Source organism: Pterocles gutturalis, unplaced genomic scaffold, assembly GCF_000699245.1.
Source record: "Pterocles gutturalis isolate BGI_N339 unplaced genomic scaffold, ASM69924v1 scaffold36277, whole genome shotgun sequence".
Classification (NCBI taxonomy): Eukaryota; Metazoa; Chordata; class Aves; order Pterocliformes; family Pteroclidae; genus Pterocles; species Pterocles gutturalis.
In genome coordinates, this window is record NW_010108983.1 from 1 (window position 1) to 18,982 (window position 18,982).

Sequence of the window (18,982 nt, forward strand, 5' to 3'; positions counted from 1 at the left end):
GTTACTAAAGCCTTGGTGTGGGGGTGAACCCTTAGCAGTCACTTACAGGAGCCCCACTGCTGCAGCCCCTCCCTTGCTGCCAGAGCAGACTCGGAGCTTGGGGAACTCTTAGCGGTTACTTACAGGTGCCACCACTGCAGCCCCTCCCTTGCTGCCGGCAGAGCTGAGTGCAGGGAAACCTTTAGCAGCTACTTACAGGAGCCATTACTGTGACCCCTCCATGCTACCAGACAAACCCAACACACAAAACCACATCTGGCAAATAGTTACCTGCACTTTTGAAGAGTACTTTGCTGCATCAGTCACAAAAACAGTTTTGAGTTTACCTAATATCATCTTTCTGGCCTGGTTGAACAGAAAGTTGTGTTCAAAAAGAATGCACTTGCAGCCATACTTTCTACAACTTAAAATTGTTCAGTGTCAGTCTCCTGTTCGGCACCCACCTTGGTACATACCAAGGTAGAAGTATTTCTCTTTCCAACATTTATGTAAGAGGAGAATATTGTGGATTCATTTTAAAGAGGAGAAATTTGGATACACACTTAAGGGTTGAAATAATTCCCCAGTACCAGACTGAGAAGACTACCAGAGCTGGGGAAGGAGCCCACACGCTGAAAAGCCCAGTCTAGAGTAACTATAATATCCACTTTCCACATTGTTCAGTCCCTGTTAGCTGCTTGAGAAACGTTAGAGGCTGAATGCTCTTGGTGTCCATTGAACTGCCTCATAGCACTCACTGCTTCCATGCGTTTACTTCTGCATGGTGAGCCTGTCAGGATTAGACTCTGTTGTTTGCTATGGCTCTGTCTTCCCTCCCCAGCTATTAACAAATTTACAGGAACTATGTTTTCAAGTCTTTTGATATAGCAAATGTGACGCAAAATGAGTGAGACTTGGGGGTCACATTCAATTAACCTGAGAGGTATCTACTGTCATTTCATCTTGCCTGCTGCCACTCCAGCAGGACATGGGTCTCCCATGGGTTCCATATTATGTCTAACAGCTCCAGACAGATGTCTTGAATATCCTACAGTATTTCAAATGGCACCAAGTGCCTGAGTTCAGATAACTGAATCTCTTCCTCAGTCCCTTCTCTGCAGTTTACATAGGTCTGTGTTGTATTTAAACAATTACGGTGGGAGTTGTGGTCTGTACCTCTGGTACCATACATGAGGCTCACCAGAACTCCTGAGAAGTGCTCAAAGACACTTGGGCCAGTTTTATCATTTGCAGACCCCCAGATAAAGGTGCTCTAACTACAACAAGATGGCAGCTTCTGATATTGCAAATCCATTGTTTTACCACTGGTTTGGGTTTCTTTGTATTGCAAGATTTCCAGATAGGTTTATCAGAGACTTTTCTCTCTTTCTTAGAATGTAAACTTTCTCATAAATATCCATCTCCCATGGCTCTAATTTGATGAAATGCCACTGTAAGTTTCATTTTGTCTCCAACTGTGCAAATGACTGCCGAGGAGTAATTATGCATTGTAGTCTGAGCTCAGTGGAACACTAAAGGCTGTAGTTCAGTAGTCACTTTGCTCCACTCTGTTCTCTTGCCCAAATCTTTGCTAATCTATGTAATAAGTGCGCAGGCTTGCAGGAACCGTGCACGTTTTGATCTTGGGCTAAATGCTCACCAGTGCTGTATTTTTAGTGCCTCACGTTCTACCAGAAAGGCAGCGCAAAGGTTATCAAATTCTTCCCTAAGTCAAAAAAAGCATGTGTGAGAAAATACCACTGGTAGTGTTTATACAGAATGTAAAACGTGGTATCAGAATAAGTCATATTTTTCTTGGATTCTGGCCAAAACAGAGCTGTCAACAAAAGAAACGTGTATAGGGATAGAAGGGAGGAAGGCTGTAACAAAAAAAACCCGAGAGGCCCTTTTGTTTTCCTTTCCCAAATACTGTTGTGAGAAAGACTCTTCTTAGGCATACTTATAAATCCTGTGAGCTACTGGAAGCTACCAGACCTTTGCCTCACAAAACATGTATCACATTTTAAATTCTGAAGTTTAATAATTTTTAAGAAGAGCCCTGTGATTAATCTATACCTTCTGGCTTGCTTTGTTAGGTGAGTTTGGAGATGAATTGAATTCTGAAGATCTCTCTGTAAGAACAAATAAGAATCCTTTCATTTTCACTGCATGTTCTTTTTCTTTCAGAAAAAAAAAAAAATACATCTGTGAATTGGATGTTATTATCCCAGTTGTCTAGATAAGGAGATTGAAGCAGAGTTTGAGAGGCAAATTGTATATAGTCACTGCATAGGTGTTGGGTTGACGGTTGGACTTGATGATCTTTGAGGTCTTTTCCAACCTTAATGATTCTATGTTCTATGTTCTGAGTGCACAGAGGATAATGAAAGAGACCTCTGCTCACTGTTGTGTCCATCACGGAGAAGATAATTTTGCTGTAAGAGTCATTATGAGATTCCCATTGATTGACATGAGAAAAGAGCTGGTCAGTGCAATGGACTTAAGAATGCATGTTTGGAGCCCAGGAATCCCTGTTCCAGTACCAAATATATTTTCCTAGATAAATTACACATAAAATTCTCAAGCCAATGGTTTACATTATTTCCTGGGGAAAGCCCAGCACAGACAACCTTAGTAATACAGATTTCGGTTGTATTGTAGAACAGTTGAGCAATAGACAGAAAGATGTGATCAGGTACCAAAAAGGTGGTGAGCTGGCATGGCCTTTGTGAAATTAGGTCTTATTCTCTCATAGATATGGGTTTACACCTTTTTCTTCCAAGGTTTTCAAAACAACCTCACAGTACCTTAGAGAAAGAGTCTCAATATGTGTCAGTAATTTGCTTCCACCTGTGGACTACAATCCTGCAAGACCAGCTTTGTAAAGAAGAAAGCAATATTTGCCTTCCACGCTGGACAGACCTGTTGCTAATCTGGTGCAGTTTGAATTATTCTTCCATCAGAAATGCTCTAAGTTTGCAAGTACATTGGTTTAAAATGCACTCAGAGGAGAGCAAGTATTTTTTATTGATTTTGAAAAACTTTCCACTGCAAAACCAGTATGAAATTCAGTTGCTTCATTCTTCATTCTTCAAGTTGAGCTTTTTCTTTGCCAGATTTCTATTCTAATCCGAATGCTGCAGTAAGCTTAAATCCTTTTGTCAGATTGCTCAGATGAGTGCTCTCATTGATGTGTGTGTGTGTGTGTGTGTGTGCTTCAGGGTACAGTGGGATTACAGTTTTACAGCACCAGTTGCCTCTGCTGGAGACTTTGACTGGTTTGTGTCACCTTTCTTTTAATCCAGCAGGAGGAAAACGCAGTGTACCGTGAGTCTCACCGTGTGGCTGCTGGGCCTGAGCATCATCAGTTCACCTTGGCTTCTGGGGATGTTCAGGGCCTGTGAAAGCTCAAGCAAATGTTGGAAGAAATTGTATTCCAGTCACAGAGCACTTTGTCTCTTCCTCTGTATTTGAACAACCAATACAGAATTCTGTCATAGATTCCAGTTTAGGAAACCACATAGGCACATACATTCTTTGCCACCTTGAATTCATCCCTGTTTAGGAAAAGGATGTCTATCTGAAAAAAGTTTTGAATGGCTTCCTTGCAGGTGTGTTTTGCGCAAGGCAGTTTAGGTGCAATTAGAAGAACTGGGTTCCAGGACTGCTACAAAAGACTTAAAGAAAGGAAAGGTGAATGCAAAATAAGTAAATAAAATAAAGTAAAATAACATACCTGATGCTTCAACGTGCTTTCAGTTGTTCCTATTATAAGCAAGGGAAAAATCAAACAATAAAATAGAAAAAAAGGAAGCTACATTGTTAGACATAATTTAAATCAATGTCAGGAAACGTCCCAGATTTTTTATTCAGATTATTATCTCAAAGGGCAGCAGAAAAATGGCATTTTACAGGTAGCGTTCAGTAAACTACCAAAAAAATGTCATCTGTTCCTGTATCTGTGATATTAAGGGTTTGATCTTGAAAAGGGCGAATCTGCTTCAGCTGGCCAGAGTTAAAGTGTGGCTAGCATGGAAAATTATTTTTTCAATAAGCTAATCAGAAGGGCAAAACTTAGATACAGTGTCACAGACAACAATGTCTTAAATTCAGGTGAGGAACAAGTAGCTGGAAAAAATGAATTGCCCGATGTGAAATCCTAGCTTCAATGATTTAGATAGAAAAGCTCTGCTGGTCAAGATTTTTCTGCTTAAGAAACAGAAGGTCTGTTGTATAACAGGTTGCCATGTGTATTTTTTTAAATTTTAGTTATTTTTTGTTAGGATTTTTCTTAGTTTCATCTTATTTTTCTTTTTTTTTTTTTTTTTCTTTCAATAAGCCAGGACAACACTTGGCGCTCATTCTGATTTCAGACTTGGTTTAGATCATTGTAAAACTTCATCAAAAACCATGGAGTTATTTTCTGGCAAAATCAGGCCCCTTTATACGCTTCATTAGAAACAGCTCTCAAGGGATTAGTTTCTCTTTCCTCCTCCTCTCCCTCCCCTCAGGACGCAGACTGATTGTCTAACAGTACTTAGCCATATTTCTTTTTCATTGCCATGCAACTTTAATTAAGGTGTAGATATACTGGCACAGTGTGTGCACAGGATGGCTAGTGGTCTGCTTTAAAATTATATGGCTATGCAAAACCTTTCCTTTGGCATACACTGCTTTTCTGCAGTCCAGCTGAAATGCGTACTTCACAGTGAAGCCAGACCATTTCTTTGCAACAGGCTTTATTAATCCTAATCTTTTGATTGCCGGCACACCAAGTATGCTCAGGCACCACAGAGGCCCTTCCTAGATGTGGATGTGTCTGTGTAGTGGTGTGTGTCTCCAAGGCTGCGTATTTTTCATACTTTCCAGAATGAGTTTCAGAACCCCAGTGGAACCCAAGGGGCTGAAATGATAGTGTATTTCAGAGCAACAGTGCAAAGTGAAAAAAGGGGGAGACTCAACCTTTTTCTCTTCCATTTAGCAGGAGAGATGAAGAAATGGCTTCAGCAAAGCATGAGGATGAGGATATATTCATTGCTGCACAACTCCAGCAGACTTTGGCTAGCCTGGATGAAGATTTAGAAGGTAGGGAAGTGTGTTAACTCTGAAGTCCAAGAGAGACATAGCCAGGAGATGCAGAGTCAAACTGTACTCTGAGACATCTGCACATTTCTCACTAAGATCACTGGGAACTACTCACAGATTTAAGGCAGAATGTGGTCAGCCCAAAGTGGCTGCTCTCCCTTTGCTTCTGGGCAGCCAGTCTTTATAGACTCACACTGAATATTTGTCAAGCTGCTTATCAGATTGTCATTGCATTTTGATGTCTGCTACCAAGAAGAGATGAACAGCAGTTTATGGACACATCTTATGGGCCAAATTTGGTACCATTTCATTGACTTCAGTGAAGCTAAATCAATTGTGAATTTAATTCTGTGTTTAACAAACAATGCCTCTGTTTTCTATTTTATCATAATGAAGTGGAGAAGGGGGGGGACATTTTTGTACCTAATGCCTCCTCTGAGTTAGGAGACATTTTAAAGTTAAAAATTGAAAAACATGAAAAGAAACAGTGGGAAGAGATAAAATGTCATATTGTGCTCCTCTTTTTCCTACTGTGAATAAAGATATTTCTCTACTAATGTTACCAAATTACGTTGAATACTTTTTAAAATCTTCCCATCTTTATTTTAGTACTTCTGCAGTGGACCTGATTTTGCTTTAATTTCTATGAGTTCTCTAACACTGCAATTTCTTAGTTTCTGTGTTGTAACCCCTGATTTATACCAGCAAATTTGAGAGGAGAGTTAAGCTTCTTGCACAATGAGGCTTCTGGAGTCACTGGTAATGACGGGTGAGAAGAATGGATAAAAAGTACAAGTACTGTTTCTTTGTTTGCTTGCTCAAGGAAATCCTTCAGCTGGGCTGTTATTACTAACCAGGTCTGGGAAACATAATTTGGAGTTGCTTGCTGTTTCTCAGAAATGTTTCTCCTTTGGAGTCATGTGGTGAAATGTTTATCACTGAGAGAAGTTAGTCAAAGATAAGGTATGAACAATAGATTAAATTCTGCTTTCAGCTGCATTTGTGTATTTCCCACTAGCTGAAGCAGGAGGACTGCAGGAATATTTGGCTGATCCTAATCAGCAACCAGACTATAAAAAGGACCCAGATCTCTCCTTTTTTGTAATACAAGCATAAATCTATTCCTGTTAGTTTTAGTGTAACTAAAATATCTGATCCGCTTAAGCTTGTACTGGCTGTTTGTGTAATTTAAAGTCATAATGCCTAAATACTGCCTATATGTAATGTTGTGTGTGTATTTTGCAGCAGTGGATAGCGTAAGTAACTCTGACTCTGAGTCCATCAATGAAGTGTCGAGCCCACATATAAGAAAAGTTGAGGCTGCCGAAGGTGTTACCATTTCTGTTCCAGTAACAGTCATAGATGATGCTCCAGAAGTTGGCACCTCTAACTCAGCTGGAAATCAAGAGGCAGAGACAAGGGTCTCACAAAATATCTCAGCTGACTCTGTTAATACAGGAAACTTTACAAATAAAAACAACAGTGCAGGTTCCTTTGATAAGGGACACACAGATGGTGGAGCTGTATGCATATCCAAGGACCTAATACAACAGGAACCATCTGAAAATGAATTCAGTCACTTGCCTGTGGAACAGAGGAGAGATATGTTTGAATCTCTCACATCCTCATTCGAAAAAAGAAGTGAAAAGAACTTAAGACTGGAACCCCCCCCCAAACATGCTGTGAAATCTGAGGAATGTAAATCTAAGCTGACTCCATCTCATTCCAAGGCCACAGCTGAAACCAGTACAGCAAAAGAGAAGATAAATCCATTTAAGGAATGTAGTAACAGGGAAAGATCTCTGAAAAAAAGTAAATCAGAATTAGAAATCAAATGGCCACCAGCAAAAAAAATTGAAGCAAAAGAAGTCCCATCAACACCCACATGGTGTCATCGTGCCCAGAATTCAGGAACAAACTATGAACCTAAAATGGGTTTGACAACCTTTAAAGTTGTCCCTCCCAAACCTGAAGTAAAACATTTTGATAGAGGAGTTTCACTCTCCACTGGTGCCATTAAGATAGATGAACTAGGCAACCTTATAGGCCCAAATGCTGGCGTCAGTAAGCACATACCAGGTACCTCTGCTGATGAAAGTGAGGAAATTCATCTTGGGAAAGTGAAGGCATTCTGGAGGTCAAGTTCTATGGAAAAGCAAAGTGATGACTCTGCTGAGCATCTTCCTAAAAAGTCAGCAGTCACCACAAACTGTAAGCCCTTTACTATAAAACATGAACACAAACCTGTCTGTCTTGCAGCTCCAAAACCTGTGGTAGCACAAACTGTTACTACCCAGGGTGCTGAAAGACAGTCTGAGAATGAAAGGAGCAAACCGCCTCTTCCAGTTACACAGTCTCAGGTAACACCAAACATTAATAAGGACAAGCTGGAGCTTCCATTTCTAAAGCCACATAGGAGAACTTCAAGTCAGTATGTTGCCTCTGCCATTGCAAGACACATCAATGTAACTACCTTTAAGTCTGACTGCATGGAATATAATGAGAAAGATGAAAATAAGCAAGGGGCAGGAGAGGTTAAAACTGAAGCAGAAGTTTCACCAAAAAGATGTATTATTGTGGCCAAATATAGCCCTGTGGAAACAGAATCATCAGAAACAAGAGAAACATTTTCAAGTATTTTTACTTACAGTCAAAAAGCATCCCACAGGTTTACACCTGGTGATAATTCTGGCATGGAAAGCAAAGTAGTTAACATCAGGGCACCAAATCAAGCAACTCCTGTGAGTTCCTATAAAAAGAATGCCAGTGTCCCACTTACTAAATCCTCTTCAAAGGATAACAGCAGTGCAGAAGATGATCATGGTTTAAACAGCAAGCAAAGTATAGCAGAGAAAAAGATGCTGTTTGACCAGAAATGTGAGACTTTGACCCATACTAATTCAGCCCCACCTCTCAAGTCTCCTGATCTCCAAGGAGTCCCACCTTCTTTCAGCTCATCTTTGCGAGTCACTAAATGGCCTCCTGCTAGCAGCGTGCAACTTAGTTCGCTTAAAGCTTCATCCAAGCTAAATGGTGCAGCAGCAAATGCAGAGACAGAACAGGAGAAGAAACCTGATGATTCAGATATTAATGCTATCAGTGAACTGGATGTTAATGTGCAGACCAATATCTTTGGACCAAAGAAGAAATTCAAACCTGTTGTGCAAAAACCAATTCCAAAAGACACGTCACTGCACAGTGCCCTAATGGAAGCCATTCAAACAGGAGGGGGAAAGGAGAAACTCAGAAAGGTAAAGTGGAGACTTTTTTTAGCCTGTTCAGACTGCAAAGCCCTGTATTCACCCTCTAAGACACAAGAGGTTTTATAACTGGTACAGTAGCTGGTGAGCTGGAGTACACAAGGCATTTTAAAAATTTATAATGGCAAAATACAGACTAAGACACTGCTTATTCTGCACATCCCGTACATTATGCAACACCGTTGCTGCTGCACTAGCTAGAAGAGGTAGAGGGTGCAGAGATACAGCATAAAGAAGAGGTAATTGAGGTTAGCCTAAGAGCCAAATCTGCATTTCAGTATGTTACATAAAAACAGGAACACACAGCATGAAGAAAACTTGTAAATACTTGCCATGAAAGAAAACTGCATTTTGTATTACTAGGTGATACTAGTTTGCCACTGACTTCATGCTCAGAGGATACAAGACTGAATCTGTGAGTACAGCATTACTACTACATGTATCCTCACCATTCAGTGTCCCTAAGGGTTGTAAAAGCCAGCACGAAAGAAGACAGACTGATTAGTGTCCATAGCTTGCATTCTGGTACAAGTGCCATAAATATTTCTAATAGTGTTTCCAGACTATCTCTAAATAAATATCTAATAACAATGTGAGGATTATTCTTTTCATATTCTAGGTTCCAGACAGTGGGCTAAATGGCAATCACAGGAAACCCTCATATCCTGAGCCAGAGAATGTGCGCTCAGCCCTCCTAGCAGCAATTAGAGGCCACAGTGGCACCACAAAGCTCAAAAAGGTAAGAAATCAAGATGGTAAGTGATCTTTTACATGCAGGATGTTCCCGCTGGGTGTTTTGAATAAACCCAGATATGCCACAAACTAAACATTGTACTACAGAGAAAAGTTGAGGAGGACATAACATGACACAAGACCAGATCTGACTTAACGCACATGGCATTGCGGGTCCGATCACTCTTTCAAGTGGTGTGCTTTTAGCTGAGAAAGCAGCATATAGAAATCCAAACAAATTATGGGGAGTGTACGTAGAAGACATCAAATGTTCATAATTTTCACATGTAGGTGAGGGTTTTTTGTACTTTTTGCACTTTTGTACTGAGTATGCAGTTATGGTATGCATCCAGTCCCAGTTACTTGAAAACCCTAGAGCTTCATGCATGCTACTTATCTGCTAACATGAGCTGGTGCATGCAAGTTGTATGCAAGTAATTGATGCTGATGGAACATCAGCTTTCACCACAACAGGATTATTACTTCTGTCTGAAAGTTTTACCTAATCATTAAAGCATCTCTTATTCCTAATAGCCAAAACCTGCATTGTTCAAGCCTTAGTTTTCACTCAGTTCACTAATCCAGCCAAGGATGTGTATTTGGCCAGGAGGTTTCCACTTCCCTTGTGCAATGACTCAGGCCATTAGCACATATCCAGATAGCTGGCACTAAACAGAAAGGATCTCTTGTCTGTGTTAGGAAATTACTTCGTCCCTCAAATATCTTACTACCCTTGCTGCAGTTAGGGTACAGCTTCCTCTGAGCCTGAGAGCAGGATGTGCTAGGCAGCAGCCATCTTCACACGTACTTAACTGCATTCTGCAGTCACTGGGAATAAATGTAAATTTGTGTAAAAGAGGCTCTGACCATGAAGTGGTGGTATATTATCACAGGGATTTTTTGGAATACTTTTCTCCAGCAGAGAAGCTTTTGCCATCTTTTTTAAAGGAAGTTGCCTAGAAACCGTATGCTGCTTTTCACACCATGTCACCTGTACTGGTTAAAGCACCATGTTTGTTGTGTGTACAGGGTGAGATATAAATGTTCTATGATGAAAGGGCTGTCCCTTTAATGTTATCTCAAATGTTCATGTTTTGTCTGACATTACATTATTCCCATATATTGTGTGTGTGTGTACAGTGAAGGAATAGAATATGGTACTGAATTTCCTAATAATCAACAACTCATTGTAATTACTAACAGTTTATCATGATATTACTAGTAATGTTGTTAACAGCAAAAAATATTTGTTGAGACAGTTGATGGAAAATCTGTCTTAGTCTGAAAGATTGCTTTCTCTCTCTGCATTAATTTAAAGTGGGATGAGTTTCCAGGATAGTAATTCGTGCAGAAATTTTAGTTTCAGAAATTCCACAGGAACACACTTGGAAGAGCAAACAATTGATTTTGTTCTCAGTGCTTTCACGTAGTGCTCTCCCATCTTTTTTTTTTTTTTTTTTATCATGGCTGGAAACTTTAGGTTTAACGGCATTTTTTTGAATGAAGCCATGTCTGAGAGCTCAGATCTAGCAGAGCCTCCCTGTCATCTGAGATTATGTCTGTGCAGCCCAGACTGCAAAAAGTAATGAGATTCCTGAGTAGCTACTGCAGTGTTAATGTATCTTCCTGATTCCAAAACCCTTGTGGTTGTTTCCAAATTAATACCAAGTCCAACTCTCTTCTCTTACCTTATGTGCCAAGAAGAGTTGCAGGATGCTGGAGCTCACAGTCAATAAAGACTGAGTTTCTGAGGCTGTCAATGCCAAAGCCTTGATGCTGGTAATCAGCCCAGCTGAATGATGTGAGTGAGTAGTAACAGATGTTCAACCCCACGAGCAAACAAAAGTTCTATGTGTTTTACATCATTCAAGCACAGTGAAATTGGGGTACTGAAAGTGCATCAAATGTCAAATAATTACAGTTTAGTTATGCTTTGTATTAATTACCTCCTTTCAACTGCATAATGAGCAGATCTCATCATTGGCCTCTGAAGAGCTGCAGAGTTTTAGGAATGCAGAACTGTCCTTGCAGAAGGCAGAAGACCCTCAGGAAGAGCAGCTTTCTATCCCACCTGCCCCTGCCCAGCCACCACCACCACCTCCCACTCAGCTGTCAGCGGCAGCTCCTAAATCCTCTGCCATGGCTACAGTTAACCCTGGGGAGGCAAGGCAAGCCCTAATGGAGGCCATTCGCTCTGGTGCTGGAGCAGCAAAGTTAAAAAAGGTAAATGTACTCTTATATTTTATCTTGGATGAAACAACCTAGGCTTACTGTGCTTTGAGAGTAATTCATAAGCTGTTCTAGACACACATTTCTTTCTTCCATCAGAAGGCACATGCACTGTTTTCTCTAACTGAATCAAAGATCGGGAGTGTATTTCAAACCTTCGAACAGCTATTAAAACATACTATTAAGACTAAAACATGCCTGTGCATGTTTGTAGCCATATGAATAGTCAATACTTTTTTTTTTTTTTAAATAAAGAGAACATCAAGAGTGTGAATATAATTTCAGAAAGCATTTTCTTGCCTTTTTTGTTCTTATGAGTCTGAGATAATACTGGATGCCCTTTAGACAAGGTGAACCTAAGAAAGATCAGATATGAGACCCTGAAGCAAATTTAGAGATAAGTATTCTCTCCTACTTTCAGTAGTGTGTCCTAGACCTCAATTCCCAGCACTTACACCTTGATTGCACGTGCTGAGAGCTGTCAGTAAAACTGTGGGGGCATTCTAATGTCTCTCTGAACTTTCACTTCTGTGGTCAGCTGTGGGTCAGTCAGCTCCCAGATGGCTCATTTGCCCAGGTGTGGTCTTTGGAGAAAGTTCACTTACCTCTTTGATCAAAATTTTTTCTTCCTAACCTCGAATTACACTGAATTTCTTGGTAAAGAAAAGGAAGTCAACTGGCCTCAGTGGAGTCATCCCAATATTACACTGCAGTATCCAAGAATAGACTTTGATCCAAGGACTTTAGGGAATGTACAAAAGCAGATGTAGCTTTCCCAACACGATTTAGCTGATGCCAACTATAAATGTGTAAATAAGCTTTAACCTTCCTTACTTGTCCTCTTTAAAATAATCCAAAAAATGCAATCACATTTTAACATTAAAAAGAAGCAAAAAAAAATCTTGTTTCTGATGAAATATAAATTCCACAGATTCATACAAATGTCACAAACAAATCAGTGTTTCAGGGAACTTTACATCAGCATGCAAACAGAAATCTGGATGTGCAGTTATTTTGCTTGTGTAAAATTACATCTCTGTTATGTGTACTGTTAGGAGGAGTAGCTGAGGTCACTCAGTATGTTCAACTTGAACAGAAGGCTGAGGGGTGATGTCTTCGCAGTCTACACCTTCCTCAAGGGGGGTAGTGAAGGGGGAGGTGCTGATCTCCTCTCTCTGGTGACCGGTGACAGGACACAAGGAAGTGGAATGAGGCTGCATCAGAGGAAGTTCAGTTTGGGCATGAGAAAAAAGTTCTTCACCAAGAGGTTGGTTGGTCACCAGAACCGGCTGCCTGAGGAAGTGGTCATGGCACTGACACTGTCAGAGTTCAAGGAGCGTCTGGACAACACTCATAGTCATATGGTTTAGCTTTAGGTAGTCCTGCAAGGAGCAGGGAGTTGGACTTGATGATCCTTGTGGGTCCCTTCCAATTCGAGATAGTCTAGGATTCTAAGATTACAAACTACGAAGAAATATAACAATTCCAGATCAGGCCTTTATTTCCCCACTTCCCCAGTTTACAGTAAAAAGGGGGTTTGGACATTCAGGAATACTTCATGCAGTTGTTTTCTCGATCTTTCCAAATTCTTTGTTCTTCCAGCTATATTACTCTTGCAGAAGTCTCTGAGGGGACCCATAGCTCTACTCATTAAAACAAGTCTTTATTGTATCCTTGGGGATTTATTCAAAACCGTTGGATAGGCAGTGCAGTCCGTGAAAGAAAGCTTGATGGACTGATGTATTCTGCGATATACTGATGTATTCTGCTACATACTGTGTCTGTCTTCTTTCATTTTCAAGACAGAGTAATTTTTGGTAGTTTTGACATTGAAGTGACAGAAGAGTACATCTCTTATTGTATAGGTCTTTTGTGAAAATAAAAGAGAGCAGCATTTTGTCCAAGACAGAATATGATTTTGTTATTATTGTGCTGTCCTTTATGATACTGGATATGCAAGCTAAGTCTTGTGTATGACAAAGACATCATATCACTGACATCTGAGATCTCATGCCCTTGATCACTGATAAAGGTAAAAATGTTGACGGATTTCTCAAAATAGTTTCTATCCAGTGTGTATTAATATCTCTCCTAGTTTGCTCTGTTAAATGAGAGCTAAATTCTGATCTTTCCCTGTAGTTGGACAACTTGTGACAGCAAAAGTTGAATCAGTAGAGGAGAATATATGACAGTTGCTTGTCAGGGTTTTTTTCCTTTACATATGAAGAACATGTCTCCAAGGAACACTGACTTTTTGGTAGAGAGTGGCTGGTAGGTGGTTTTGTGCCAGGGCAGAAACAAGCTTTTCTCTTTGTTTTGCCTCCTCTGTCAAGAGATCTATGATGGCATGATTTAGAGATGTGAGCACAGAGCCATTTCTGCCTTTGCTTTCTAGAAGATTTTGGTTGCAACTGGCCAGCAGAGTAGGTAGTTCAGTTCTGTAATTGTGTGTGTTTCTCTTCCATTTTCTTCTCGAAGTTTGCTGGAACAAGGGCTTCTGATGGCGAAGTAATTTATTTAGCTAATATTGTGGGGAACTGGGAAGAATCTGCATTGCTTAGTTACATATGACTCTGTGCTTATTTATGAGGGGTTATCTGCAATGGAAGTAGATCAAACGAGGCTGTCAGGGGAACCAAACATAAAAAGCAACCAATTGCCTAGATAAGGAGCATCATAACAAACATACAAGCTCTATTAATATCAGTGAAAAGGCAGCTCCTCCACTCCACCCCTGATTACACAGCTGTTTGGTAAAGTCATTAACTTTAAGGTTAAAAGATCCACTGTGCAGGAAAGGAGGAGAGAAAATGCTGCAGGCTGCCCCTGCCTTGCTGAGAGTCAGGGTCTGCACCACACAGGCTGTAATTGGGTCACCCAGAACAAACCAGAGCAAAAATAGGTCCTTGAGGGCAATGGCAAGCATAGGTCAGACAACAGGCACACACGTCTCCTGGCTGTTCTTTAATCCATTTCTTGGAGTACTGTGCCTGTTTTGGCAGATAAATCATACTTTGTTTTGAAGAAACAGCTTCTGTTTTATTGCACACTGTTGCTGTCCACACACTCCCAAAGGAAAATTCTTGTGGATGCCAAGCCCAGATGGCCCTGCTCAGTAAAATGGTTCATCCCCAGTGCAGTGCAGTAGAGAGACCTGCCAGAAAGTGGTTAGACTACAGATCCTACCCAAAGGGAACGGAGACACAGACATGCTATTGGAAAGGGATGAACTTACCAAACTGGAAAAGACCTGACAATGTGCAGGAAGTAACTTTTTTCTTCAGTTTTCAAAATGGTCTGTTGAGGAACTTAGCAGGTGTTTAATGTGTCCAGAGTATAACAGCAAGTCAGGGAGATGGCATCAAGGAAAGCCACCAACCAGGATGGCTGACCTAGTGCCTTTGGTAGTTAATTGTCTTGAGAAATGAACCTGTCTCACTAGCGAGGAGCCTGCTTCCCAGCCATGGGGTCTGCTGCCCATACAAAGGAGAATCAGTTGAGCTAGAAAATAAACAGCTGATCTGAGACCAAGTTTTGGCTAATTCTAGTGATCAAAACTCAGGTCATAAATCTGTACAGTTTGAGCCTCTGTTGTTAAAAGTGAATTAGTGTTTTCCTTAAATTGTATCAAGCAACTTTAGTCATGATTTCACATACTTAAGATCTTTATGTTTAGTTTTTAAACTTTTTATTTCTGTTCTCAGAAAATGCAAAATAACCTAGCTAGACTACTGAAATCTTGTGTATCATTGCATGTGTATTTTTGTGTCTGTGTAACTTGCCTTGGGATTTACCATGATTATCTGTGGAAAAAAACCCGTAACTACACATGCAAATAACCCATTAGATGTCTAGCTGTAGGTATAGTTGCAGCACAAGCCCATGCAGGATTTAAAATCTTACCCAGCAAAGAGAAGCTATAAAAGTTGCTTTTGCTTATATGCCATCTATTCATCTTAGGTAGAGTTGTACCCAGGGATTTGGTAGAAATATTGCAGGGGAATGTGCCTGCAGAAGCTGGGGAAGGCAAGTTACATATCTGAAGAAGAGGCTTTTGCTCATGGTAAAATGATTTCTGTAGACCACTTTTTGATGGTACGGGCAGGAGAGATTCTACAGATTTCACGTGTTTTCCAGTAAAGGTTGGAGCTGTATCCAAAGCAGCCTTTTCTGTTTACTTGCTGTGATTTTAAAAATTAATTTGGCTCCATCACAGTATCCATGAGCATTCATGCGAGATTTTGGCATTGGCATTTAGTCACATGAACTCGGAATACGTGCAGTGTATCATTCCATTGGCAATCAAAGGAGCCAGGTAAGGTAATTACTGCATCCATTACAGTGAGTCCCTGGTATATGCTGGGATAATTTGAAGTCAATTGCCAACAAGTAATGCATCGATCTGAATTATGGCACATTGAGTGTCTTCTATGAAGCATGGCCTAGTTCCATACCTTTATGTCAAGTAGTGAACTGTTCTCACATAATCAGAGATATATAATTGTGAATGAAGAAATACTGTTTCTGATCATCAGTGTCTGTGGGTGCAATGACAGAGATTACAGACTCAAAGCCACAGTTGATGTTGGCATTGGTATGCTGGAAAAGGGGCAGGAGGCCCTCCTAAAAGGTTGGCTGATCTTGATATACAGGTAGTCAAATGAGCCTATAAAGTGATTCTTGTTCCCATGCACAGTGAGAGGCAGTCATTTGCATACTGTTACTCGAAAGATAAAATTTAATTTGAACTCTTCACCTTGCTAATAATTTGTACCGTGACCTATTTTTTTCCCCAAGAATAAAGCTTCTGCTGTGGATACTAAAGCCAAAATGTAAGGCTTAGACTCAATCAGATATATTATTCCTGTTTAGCTTTTGTGATAACCTTAATGTATATCTCTCTGATAGAACAAAAGCTCACTAACTTCAATTTTGGAAGCACCCCAGCATACGTATTTAAAATTAAGTATATGCTTGAGGACTAGGAAGGAAAATAACATTTGTTTAAGTATTTTCCTGAATCAAAGCCTTTGGGAGTTTCCTTCATTCAATCAGGAAGCAAAGTACTCATCAATTGATTTTTATGACCAGTGACAGCTAACCGATACAAAACAGGTTTTGACTGTCAAATATTGCATAATGGCAGCCTGGGTTTCTGTTCATTCTACAAAATGAAAGAAGTTCACAGAAAAATACTTCACCTGTGTTCCAGTGATCATGTAATTGCAACTGTTATACCAGAGGATATATGAGATGTGGGGTTTTTAGGGAAGGGTAATTAACACCCTTCATGAGACCAACTGATACAGCTAGAAGAAAGCAGATAAGCTTTAAGTAGTCTCAAGGAGCTGATGAAGAGACCAAGCTTGGAAACAGGCTCACAGGAGAATGTTTGGTTAACAATGTCAACAGTTGGAGGTTTAAAAATACCTTGAATGATCATGTGCTTTTCTTTGTTATAGGTCCCTCTGCTTGTTTGAATCAAGTATAAAGAACAGGTAATTGGAAAAGCTAACCCCATATGCACCCATAATCATCATTGCAGGTCTGAAGTGGCAAAAAACATCAAGAAGTTTATTTTATTCTCTTGTCTACAAGCCAAAATAAGTTGTAGTTAATTTTCTGTGTGTTCCTGCATAATGGTTCTAAGGGGAAAATATGTTGCTCTGCTGTAAAGCTTCTGTGCCAAGGAATTGTGTTTTACCTCTGAATATTTAAGGTTGCCAATAAATATTCTTGTTGGCAGGTTAATAAGAGTATAAACACTGTGCAGTCCCGTGTTAATACTTAGTTGTGTTTATGGGCAAAATTAAAAGACTTTGCTAGCTATCTGAAAAGTAATACTTATTTCAAGTTGTTAAAAATATGTAGCTATTTTAAGCTATTTACTTGCTTTTTATTTGATTTGGAAAGGGCTGTAAGCAATTAAGATGAAAACCAGAATAAAGATCTATAAAAAAACATAAAATCACAAGAAAAAAGACTCGGTACATTATGAAGGACCTAAATTGTCATATGCTGGAGTCATTAGTTTTTAAAATTAGATTAATTTTATATCTGTGGTGGAGCTCTGAGAAAGCAGGCGATCAATAATGAATGTGAGACAGTGTCTATTGAAAAGTTACTTATGGGATATGATGTATAGAATGCTAATAAGCAGAGATATACTGAACCCTAGTAACTTTCATGGCATTTCAAAAATATTGAGACATCTTAAAGCATCTCTATTTGCAACGGACTGTGATGGTTATAAATAAGATTCAGAGTACTGCTTGGAGGTCCAAGATTTAGAATTCATTCCTGCACTGCAAAATGAAGTGAAACTGGTTTATATCAGTAGCCAGGACTTTTGTTATCTCTTGCTCAGGTCATGCAGAAGTTGGTCCTTTGTTTCCAATTTGTATGGCTGTTGTATGTTGTCTCACAAATATTTATAGCAGCATCTTTTTCAAATATTAACTACCTTGGTATTTGCTGTTGTACATATTTTGAAAATATTTCATTAAATTGATTAACTTAAAAAGGACAAATTAAAATGCTTTTTCACATTTCCTACATTGTAATGAAACTGAAGAAGAGGAATTTTGTAAATTTAAATTTTTATAATCATGTACCAGAGTGGTGGCAGATTCTTTTTTCTTGGAGCTGAAATTTAAAATGTATAGCTATGTAATGTTGAAAGCACGAGCATATTTAGCCATCTGCGTTTAATATGGCTATATATTATAGATTGTAAAATATTGATGTCTGTTAGTGCCACAAATAAAAACAAAATCAAAACCTGACATGGCTTGAAAGGCTCTTTTTGACAAATGTTTTCCATTTGGAGGAAGAAATTGGAACTAAAGATGGACTTAAGCAAACCAGTATGCTGTGTTTGATATCTCAGGTCTAATATAAAATGTCTCAAGCCAGGAAGGGGCTTACAACTAATAATCTAGGAACACAGTAGAAATCACCATCTAGAATCAAGATGTCAAGACTTAGATAATAATACAGTACTGATAATGATCCATTTCCTCATTAGGGAAGCTAATATATTCAGAAGGAAAGTGCTCTGTCACACCCTAGAGTAAGTAAGATCACCTTTGTTGACTGGTTAGCCTTCTTTTGCCTTAGAAGTCTTCGCAGTATGCTTTCAATCAGAAATACTAACATGTTAAAAATGCTATTGCAGGTAAAGATTCAGTCAGTCATAAGCTCGAATGCTGTAGATTATCCCACCAGCAGCAAATACAGTTTCCTTGTTTAAGTGCTGTAAGACAGCATTCAGTGCATGCAAGTCTCCTTCTTCTTGTTGCCTGAAGGTCCTGGGTCTGTAGCCCCTCCCAGCTAACACCTCTGTAGTATAATAAGTCGTATGGGTACATACTTTTCAATGTAAAGGATCTAGAACTGGCTTTTGAGATAATAAGATCCTCCAGGCTTTCCGTTGCAAAGGTTTTGGGTCAGGGTGCTGGCACTGCATAGAACTAATGTTTTTAAAAAGAGTTATTAATGGACAAACAGAATTCTAAGTATCAAATTCCTGTGGGTAAAAAACTATAAGATTAAGAACAGCTGCAAGATGAGATGTCACCTTCACTGTGACAGCAAAAAAATTTATGAAAAATCCTGCTGGCTCAGTCACAGCTCAGTATAAAAATGGAGAGGGAGTTCAGCTGACTACAGTAGTGTCCTGGGTTAAGCTGAGACAG

General features: G+C 39.6%; 1 protein-coding gene across 1 annotated transcript; it reads left to right on the forward strand.

Moving 5' to 3' along the window:
• Nucleotides 1-4,963: 4,963 nt before the first annotated feature.
• On the forward strand, nucleotides 4,964-11,321 carry LOC104458587 (protein cordon-bleu-like; the record flags this gene model as incomplete). Its single annotated transcript, XM_010072829.1, has 4 exons — nucleotides 4,964-5,064; nucleotides 6,310-8,315; nucleotides 8,944-9,063; nucleotides 11,028-11,321. Coding segments are annotated over 4 exons (2,521 nt in total), but the record flags the coding sequence as incomplete, so codon positions are not given.
• Nucleotides 11,322-18,982: the final 7,661 nt, after the last annotated feature.